Below are 10,157 nucleotides of genomic sequence, written 5' to 3'. Positions count from 1 at the left end.
ACCTCTCCATTTTCCTTTTTCTCCCCTTCATCCTTAAGAGAGCCTCTCTCTCTGAAACTCTAGAAGCCACTGCAATCAGGCTAGAACCTTGGCATTGGGGGCTGCTGGTCTGTGGCATGTACTGATTACCATCACTGCCAGGACCCAAGACTGTTTGCCTCCTTCAGCCTCTGGCTAACGCCATTGGCCCATTTCTCTCTATTCAATTCAGTTTAATTCTATAAACATGAATTAAGCATCTTCTAGGTGCGTGGCACTGAGGAAGATACAGAAAGCAACCAATTCACCAACACCCGCTTATTAAGCTTGTCCTAGGCTTAGTGCTGAGTATTAGGGATCCAAAGATAAAATCAAACAGTCCCTGTCCTCCCTATGAAGGGATGCAAGGTGTGTAAGTATATATGAAATATATGTTTACACAAATTGATACAAAGTAATTTGTGAGGAGATGAATAAGAAGTGGAGCCTGCCCTCAGGGAGAGTGTGGTCTAATTAGAGGAATACATGAATGGAGATCCCAACAGTCTGTAACGAAGTATCTGGATTCTTGGGCAATGCCCAAATCACAGAGAGGTAAGTGACTTGCCCAGGGTCCACAGAAGTGGAATCTGAAACCAAGCCTTCTTGACCCCTGGCACATGAAACCCATCTTCCAGCTGGTTGTTAAGGTTGATTCGGTGAGATTTTCACCTGTAGCTTTAAACTTAGATCTTCTCCCTGTCTCCTCCCAAGGAGCCATTTGGCTTGGGTGATGGAAGTCACATCCCTGAAGCCTGACCTCTGCTGACCAAGTCTTTGTCTCTTTCTGCTCCCTAGTCAGTCTCTCATCCTTTGTACCTCTATCGCTGGACACACATTCCTTGCCCCTAGGTGCAGACTAGAGGTGATTGGCATGGCCCAGCTCCTGGTGAACTATGTTCTCTGGGATGATTCAGCACTAGGGTATTGTCCTGCCCCTAGCACAGGACAGAGGATAACCAAAGGGCTTGAAATATAACACAGGATCCCAGAATTTCAGAGTGGGATCTCAGAAGACCAACCCTTCCCTGATAAAACACAGGTGGTTACCACTCAAACGAGAATAAACCCACTTTCTCCAAGGCAGCCTGTTCCACTCTTGGACAGTAATAATTGTTAGGAAGTTTTCCTAAAATCTAGCTTCAAATGGACGCTTCTGCCCCTTTGTCTTTAGTTCTTATTCTCAAGGACCAAGCAGAACAGAGCAAATCCCCACTGCACCAGACAGCCTTTTATATACTTGAAGGCAGTAGCTGTGTTGCCTTGAGTTTTCTGTCTTCCGGATTAAATATCTCCCTTTCTTTTAATTGATCATCACATGGCATCAGCTCAAGGCCCTTTACCCTCCTGGTCACCCTCTCCTCAGCTTATCAGTGTCCTTACTAGAAGGCAGCACCCAAAACGGAACCCAATACTCCCCAAACACCATCTTCTATCTAAGAGCCAGATAGACATCATTCCCATTATGGGATGAAAAAGGTCATGCCTGCCCTTGTCTCTTCCTAGTCCTCCCGTGATGAGAGATTCTGTACCGGTGACACAAGAGCCCTGGCTTTAGGCAAGCAAGCATTCTGAGTCTCCAGAGGTATTGCCTTTCCCCAGCCTTGACACTCAACTCTGGTCTTTCCATGTTTCCTCCACCATGCTATACACGTTGGCATCTCTCCCATAGTCAGGAGGGTGGTAGGGGTAGACATCAGCCATCCCTTTTCCCATCCCCCAAACCAAGTCAACACCCTTCCTTCACCTCTAGTCACCTCCTAGAAGTGACCCTCCATCCAGATGGAGTGCTACCTGAGAGCAGAGCTCCAGGGAAAGGTCAGGACCCTCAGGCTTGTCTTTGGAGACTGTCGGGGTTGGTGGTTGTCAGAACATTCTATTGTTGTCCAAGAAGGATAACCAGACAAAAATGTGAAAACATTCAAAAAATCCCTCGTGCAATCAAGAAGCTTTCTGATTGGATAAGAATAAGCCTGAGATTACAGGATGGACCAAACATTGGAGTGAAAACACCCAGTGAATAAATCCCACATTGGTTTGCTGTTGTTCTAGAGTGGTTGTTGGATGTAGGGGGAGGGGGTGGAATAGGAATGTTAGGTGCTAGGGAGACAGAAAGAAAGGAACTCCAGGCCTAGAGAGGATTTGGGGTCAAGATAAACCAGGAGAAAAATACCCAGATAGAATAATATGAAAATATTAGGCACCATTCATTCTGGCACTGGGAGGTTTCCTTTTCATCACATTTCCCAATTCTCTTACCCTGGTATCTTGTTTCTGAGTGTGTGTGTGTGTGTGTGTGTGTGTTTGTGTATACAGGTGTGTGTATGTATATATGTATATTTTCCTCTGGAAAACTTTATCTTAGAGTCTACAGTATGGAGATGGGGTCAAAAGAGAAAAAGGGATAAGGCCCCCCCCAAAGCTCCCCAGCATTCTGATATGAGAATTTTTTTTAATTATTATTGATATATTTTATTTTTATATCATTCTGTGGCCACCTGCCACAGTTTCCAAATATGTCTCTCTCCCCATTCCCCACTGAGATATCCTTTGTAACAAAGAAAAAAGAGAAAGGAGTAGGGAGGAAATCTAGTTCAGGAAAACCAACAAGTTTATCTACTGGGTTTGACAGTGTATGCAATGTTCCATACCCGTAGTCCCCCACCTCTACAAAGAAGGAAGGGAAGCACATTTTTTCATCTCTTCATTGAGGAAAAGTTTGGTCATTTTAATCACACAACGTTCATCTCTATTTTGTTGAGGCTTTTAGTTCTTTCCAATGGGGTTACTGTATCTATTTTTTTTTTGTTCTACTTACTTTACTCTGTATCAGATCATAAAATTTTCCCAGGCTTCTCTGAATTCTTCATATTCTTCATTTTTTACAACCCAGTACAATTCCATTAACTGATTATATGAACATTTTTTAAGCCAATGACTTCCGCTTGTGTTAACACAACTGACTAGCCTAGCAGGTAAGAAGCCACATTTATGTATGGCTTTCTTATTTATAAAGTCCTTTCCTCAGAACAGCCCAATGGGGCTGGTGGTAGAGCAAACAGTGGATCAGTAGCATCTATTAAACACTTACTGTGTGCTAGAAATGATACTCAGCACTGGGGGCACAAAGAAAGGCAAGGCAGGATCTCTCACAGAGCTCACATTCTATCTGAGGAGAAAACATACAAAGAACTGTGTCCTTCTGAGACAGATTGGATGTAAATGGGAGAGGACCTCAGAAGCAGAGAGATGGAGGGGTAGTTGGGCAAAGCCTTGACAGAAGGGAAGATTTGGCAGAGTCTTAAAGGAAGCCAGAGAATCCTGTATTCCAGGATTAGTGTGAATGAATGAATGAATGAATGAATGAATGAATGAATGAATGAATGAATGAATGAGTGAGTGAATGAATGAGTGAATGAGAAAAGGTTTTATTATCTGCAAAATCAGAGGGGAGGAGAGCGAGCATTCCAGGCACAGTCGGTGCAAATTCAGTCAAGAGATGGAAGATCATGTTCAATAAACAGCAAATAGACCAGTGTAGCTGGACTGCAGAGTTCAGGGAGGGGAATAAAGCATAAGAAGGACCTTAGAGCTTTCTTGTTCAACCCTCTCATTTTACAGATAAGAAGACTGAGGCCCAAGGAAGTGAGAAATTTGAACCCAGGTTTCCTGACTCCAATCCCAGTCCACTTTCTGGAGAGCACCTCCAAATATCCAGCAGGTGAAAACAGTCCCCTCTTTACTCTTCCTCATTTTCTGTTGAGACATTAGCTGAGGATGAAGCCTAGGGCAGCTGGAGGATGCAGTCAGGTGTTTTGGGTTTGGATTTTGGGTTGGGATGGGGGCAGGGCAAGGTGAATGTGGAGTTTAGGGGGAAGTATAAATGCCCTGGGCAGTAGCTCTCCTCTGCTAAAGTGGGTGACATGGGGCTAGGAGTCAGACTAGTGCCTATTTTCTTACTCTGGGCTCTCCAGGGTGGTGAGTGGGCTAAAGCCAGGGTCCTCTCCTGGGTTACCCAGCACCCTGCTCTGGGATCTTCATTCTCTCCACTCCCCGTGGTGTCAGTGCAGTGTGAGGATGACCGACTGGTAGTGAGTGTGAAGAGGGACTTCTTTGGAACTGGGAGGCTGGTCCGGGCTACAGAGCTGACCCTGGGCCCTTTGGCCTGTGCCCCTGTGCCCTCAGACCCCCTGAGTAAGAGCATCATTTTTGAAGTGGGACTCCATGAATGTGGAAGTGAACTCCAGGTAAGAGAACACCCTAGGGGGCCTTCCTGCAGCCCAAAGGATTTGTTAGCTGTTAAGACCACAAGAAGGGCAGCTAGCTAGTGCAGTGGATCGATTCTGGTCCTGGAATTAGGAAGACCTAATTCAAATTTGGCCTCAGATATTGACTAACTGTGTGACCCTGGCCAAGTCACTTAACGCTGTTTACCTCAGTTTCCTCATCTGTAAAAGGAGTTGGAGAAGGAAATGGCAAACCACCCCAGTATCTTTTCCAAGAAAGCCCCAAATGGGGTCACGAAGTGTCCAACATGACTAAAATGACTGAACAAGAAGGCAGCTAGATAGTGCAGCAGATTGACTCTGGTCCTGGAGTCAGGAAGACCTGAGTTCAAATCCAACCTCAGCTGCTTCCTGGTTGTGTAACCCTGGGCTTAAAGTCACTTCACCCTGATTGCCTCAGTTTCCTCTTGGCTGCAGGTGAACATAATCTCTAGGCTGAGTTGGGAGATCGAGTCCCAGACCCTAGCACCATCAAGGTGCCCTAACTCACCCCCAACTCCTGTCCTCCCAATCTGTAGAATAGGGATTATTTAATTTCTGTGTTCCAGGATTAGTATGAATGAATGAGAAGCTTTTATTATCTGCAAAGCAATGAGCCAAATGCTGGAGATACAAAGAAAGACAGAGTCCCTTCCCTCAAAAGTCCCTGAGCTCACACAAGGCATATGGAAGGTTGTAGTTTCGAGGCAAATGGGAAGGTCCCCTGGTCCTTAAGGTACATCAACAAAGCAGACATGATGCCTTTTCTTTAATGTCATTTACACTTATAAAATCATATCTGGTGTGGTTTGACAATACCAAGAATTCTGGTGGCAGGAGCTTTCTTTTCTGGGTCTTCAACAGGTATGGCTATAGCACCTGAATGATTAACTATTGGGCTGTATCTCCAGAGGGGTTTCTTCCCAGGAGGGTGACTGTAGATGCTGGGCTGGAAGCATTGCTGTCGCAAAGCCTTGGGGGTGGGGTCAGAGTTGAGGGCCCTGGGCTGTCCCATTAAAGCCTGAAGGGATGATGATGGCCAATGAGACCTGCCAGCATGTAACCACTTCCTGTCTCTCCCTCAGGGTACCCTGCTGCCTCAGCTAGAGTGGCTGACCTGCCCTGTGAATAGGAAGACAGAACAAGCCCTTGGCTATCAAACTGCATGGTCCTGTAGACACAAGGTCATATTGGGAACTCTCTCTTTTTCCCCCAGATGACCCCAGATTCACTCATCTACAGCACTGTGCTCCATTACGCACCAAGCCTCTCCCAGAGCCCACTAGTCCTTAGAAGCAGTCCAGTCTCGGTCCCTATCCAGTGTCAATATCCCAGGTAAGGGACTCGGGGTCAGGCCAGGGGGTCTACAGCTACCCTTCCTCAGGACTCTGGGCTGTCTGGCCCTCCCTTTCAGGGAGTCTCTTCACCACCCCATCGTATCTCAGAGCTCGGTCCCTCCCTTCTAGGAGAGACAATGTGAGCAGCAGAGCTATCCATCCCACCTGGGTTCCTTTCCATTCCACCCTGTCCAGGGAGCAGCGGTTCAAGTTTTCCCTGCGCCTCATGGCAGGTATGGGACACCAAGATTCTACCTCATAGATGGAAGGATAGAAACAGGAGTGAATTGGGCTCTTACTATGAGCACTGGGGATGCAAAACCAAGTCCCCGATTTCAAGGAATTTATATTCTGATGGGACAGGAGGGGGAGAGATGAAAGTACCCCACATGGGAGCAGGGTTTTGAAGTCCAGAAGCCAGGAATGTGACTGGGATGGGAATGAAGGCCAGCCTAGGAACCTTAACAAAATGGCAGCCCCAGGAGACACTCTCCAGTTGGAGAAGGGCGCAGGTCTTATAGAGGGATATTTCAGTTTGAGAAGGCCCCAGGGATGTGAATGTTCCAGGGCAAGGAGTCACCCCCCGCTCCAGATTTGGAGGGAAGTTCCAAGATGAAAAGGCACAAGAAATACCAAAGCCAAGAACATGGGTAGGGGGTGGGGAGTAGGTGGGAGAGAGATAGTGGTTTGGGGATGGGGTCCTATTGGGGGGGTCAGGAAGGAAAATCCCTATCCTTAACTTCTAGATGACTGGAGTACAGACAGGACCTCTTCAGCCTTCCAGCTAGGGGACTTGATCCACATCCAGGCTGATGTCTACACTGGCTACCATGTGCCCCTGAGGCTCTTTGTGGACAGCTGCACAGCCACCTTGACCCCAGACCCGGCCTCTGTCCCCTACCATGTTGTCATTGACTTCAATGGGTAAGAGGGTAGAGGAAAGACCAAGACTAGGGGAAAGGGGAAAGAACAGTCCTTGGATCCATCTGATGCAAGCCTGTTCCCTGTGGCCCAGGTGCCTGGTAGACGGACAATCTAGTGACTCTTCCTCCATCTTCGTTTCTCCCCGACCCCGGCAAAATGTGTTGCGTTTCATGGTAGACTCCTTCAGGTTTGCCCAGGATTCAAGAAATGAGGTGAATCCCCTCCCTTGAAAATTACAGAATCTCTGGATTGCCTGGACCTTCCTAACCCCCTGCCTTCCTTCTCCTAGATCTATATCACCTGCCACCTCAAAGTCACAGCCACTGACCAGGCCCCCAGTCCCTTGAACAAAGCCTGTTCCTATAATTTAACAGTTGACAAGTGAGTGTCTTAAGAATTCGGGGTGAAGGGAATAGGGGACATAAGGGCAAACAGCTTTCTCTTTCATGGAGTACTGCTCCATTTTGTGGAGGACAGAACTGAGGCTCATGGGTAAAATGGCTTATTCCCAGAGTGCCTTGTCCTTTTTCTCTCTCAGGTGGGTCCCTGTGGAAGGCCCTAGTGACATCTGCAGCTGCTGCAAGACGGGAACCTGCACATCCCTCTCATCCTCCAGGAAACGGAGCCTAGCGGATCAGGCCCCAGGTCAGCATCAGCAGAGACTTGTCTAGCCAGTCTGGTAGGATTCAAGGGGTGGATAGATCCCAGCTTTCTTGAAACATGAAAAGATACCAAAGAGCTGATTACCAGTTCCGTGAGGAATGTATGAGGAAAGGAAGTGATTGCCTCCAGAACCTGGGTGGTCAGGGGTTTCTAACAGATAAGATTATATAATAGCAAAAGCCTTGGCAGACACGATTATATAATAGCAAAAGCCTTGGCAGACACAGAGAGGGTAGGGGCTGCAATGCCAGGGCGCTACATCTGGTTTGATTTTTAAGAATCATTTCATTGATGGCTTTTGTCAATCTCAAATTTTAGAAATATAACAACCCCTAAAGTAAAAAAAATCTAAGAAAAACTCGGTAAATGCCTTTAACATACAACACTACCTCTCTGCCTGCTAACTTTGGGATCAAATGAGAACAGACATAAAGCATTTAACACAAGGTCTGACACATAGTAGGTGCTGTATAAATGCTAACTTAAGAGGATAAGAAACTAACCCCAATCATGAAGGAACAGGAGGATGGAGGAAGGAAAGAAGATGACTAGAAACAGTCTAAACTAAAATGGCCCCCCCAAAAATAGAATGGGGGGCAGCTAGGTGGCACATTGAATAGAGCACCGGAGTCAGGAGGACCTGAGTTCAAATCTGACCTCAGATATTTGACACACTTACTAGCTGTGTAACCTTAGGCAAGTCATTTAACCCCATTGCCATGCCTTCCCCCCTCCAAAAAAAGAAAAATAGAATGGGGTCTCTAAGGAGGTAACAAGGACCTCTTATCACTGGAGGCTTTCCAGTAAAAGGTAAATGAATGTTAGAGAACACAGACAGGAGTCTGTCAGTTCAGATTAGGTAATTTCAACTGAAATGGACTTCAAAGGCTGCTAATTAGGAGCGTTAATTAGCAGGGGGCTAATGAAGATACTAGTTTCATCAAGACTGAAGACGTCAGAAGAATAGGTTATAAATTAGGTAGGACTGAGACTGGAAGACTTTCAACCTGAAATTTGGGTTGACAATGAGCCTTCTCCTCTGTCTCTCTTGTCTCCTAGGTAACCCTTCAGAATTGGAGGCTGCCCTGACGCTGGGGCCTCTAGTCCTCTCTGAGGCTGATAATGGGCCAAAACGGGGACAAGAGAACAATGTGGGAGGTAGGTACAGGGCCTGGCTCAACACAGGAAAGATATGGCTTGGCCTCATGCCACCTCTAACCACTGGCTCACTGTCTTCTTCCAGGCATTCCAGAATGGCCAGAGCTGCTGCTGCTGCTGGGGCTGATGGCAGGGGTAGCTGCTACAATCTGCCTGGTGCTATTAGGCCTCATCATAGGCAGCCACAAATACAAGTCTGTCTGTTCCAGGAATGTCTAGGACTTCAATCACTCTGAAATAAAGTGAAGGAAAATACGCCTGTGTCTGTCATCCGTCAGGGGATGGAAGTAAGTTTAGAAGGTAGCTTCATAAATGTGAAAAGTCAGAAAACAAGTGCTTTTAAAATTATTTTTATTTATTTCATTAAAAATTTCCCAATTACATATAAAGAAATTGACAATATTTAAAAATTGAGTTTCAAATTCTCTCTCCTGGCCCTCCCTCCTCCTTGAAAAGGCAAACTATTTGATACTATACATGGTCATAAAAAAAAATCAATATTAGCCATGTTGCAAAAGAAAACACACACAAACCCCAAAATAAAGTCTTTTTTTTTAAAAATATGCTTCAATCTACATTCGAGTTCATCAGTTTTCTCCCTCTGGAGGTAAAGAGCATTTTTCATCAAGAATCTTTTGGAGGGGCAGCTAGGTGGCACAGTAAATAGAGCACTGGCTTTGGAGTCAGGAGGACCTGAGTTCAAATTTGGCCTCAGACACTTAACACTTACTAGCTGTGTGACCTTGGGCAAGTCACTTAACCCCAATTATTGCCCTGCCTTCCCCCCCTCCAAAAAAGAAAAAAAAAGAGTCCTTTGGAATTGGTCCATTGTCTTGATCAGGACAGCTAAGCCTTTTACAGTTGATTATCCTTAAAATATTGCTGTAAATGTGTATAATGTTCTGGTTCTGCTCACTTTGCATGAGTTTAAATAAGTTTTCCCAGGTTTTTCTGAAATCTTCCTGCTCATCATTTCTTATAGCACAATAGTACTCCATCACAATTATATACCTCATTCCCCAATTGATGGGCATCCCCTCAGTTCCTCATTCTTTGACACCACAAAGATTTTTGTATAAATAGGTCTTTTTTCCCTTTTGTAAATATTTTTGCATGAATAGGTTCTTTTCCCTTTTCTTTGATCTCTTTAAAATACAGACTTGTAGTGGTATTACTAGGTAAAAGGAAATGTAGTGTTTTATAGTTCTTTGGGCATAGTTCCAAATTGTTCCCCAGAATGGTTGGACTAGTTCACAACTTTACCTATGCATTAGGATCCCATTTTTTCCCACATCTCTTCCAGCATTTGTCACTTTTCTTCTGTCATATTAGCCAATCTGACAGGTGGGAAGTGGCATCTCAGTTAAAACAAGCACTTTAAATACATGGCAGGTAAAAGAAGATGGTGTTTGCCTGAATGTCCTTTGCTTTAGAACCAGGACCACAAATGTGAACTTGGATGTGTTTAGGGGTCCGTGGAAACTTGGCCCTGGCTGATATAAAACTTAGACGGTACCACACAAGTTAGAAATGGAGACTTCTCTCCCAAGCACTATGATCTTACAATCAGGCCATTTGGTGATGCTAATATCAATATCCACTAGTAAGTTTGGCTGCAGCTCTTTAAATCTTGACTGGGGACTTACTATAACCACCCATTTAGAAAGCATTTGCTACTAAATGGTGGGAAAAAGGGGAGCTGAGGACTTATTTCTCCTACTTCCACTGTGAACTCCAAACTAACAAAGAAGTTTCTGCAAAGACATCAATCAGATTGGAATGTCTTTACAAA

The 10,157-nt window shown here is 45.4% G+C and overlaps 1 protein-coding gene across 1 annotated transcript; it reads left to right on the top strand.

Moving 5' to 3' along the window:
- The first annotated feature begins 3,941 nt into the window (after positions 1-3,941).
- Positions 3,942-8,584, top strand: LOC138148682 (zona pellucida sperm-binding protein 3-like). The gene is made up of 9 exons (XM_069071514.1): positions 3,942-4,265; positions 5,500-5,618; positions 5,750-5,853; positions 6,367-6,544; positions 6,636-6,756; positions 6,834-6,925; positions 7,083-7,189; positions 8,267-8,365; positions 8,451-8,584. Exons 1-9 carry the CDS (start codon positions 3,942-3,944, stop codon positions 8,582-8,584), a joined length of 1,278 nt encoding a protein of 425 aa, XP_068927615.1.
- Positions 8,585-10,157: the final 1,573 nt, after the last annotated feature.

This window comes from Petaurus breviceps, unplaced genomic scaffold, assembly GCF_028583685.1.
Source record: "Petaurus breviceps papuanus isolate PSGF00001 unplaced genomic scaffold, PetGlider_PUasm1.0 90825, whole genome shotgun sequence".
NCBI lineage: Eukaryota > Metazoa > Chordata > Mammalia > Diprotodontia > Petauridae > Petaurus > Petaurus breviceps.
Note: the sequence above shows the minus strand (reverse complement) of the source record. Positions and strands in the feature narration are given on the sequence as shown.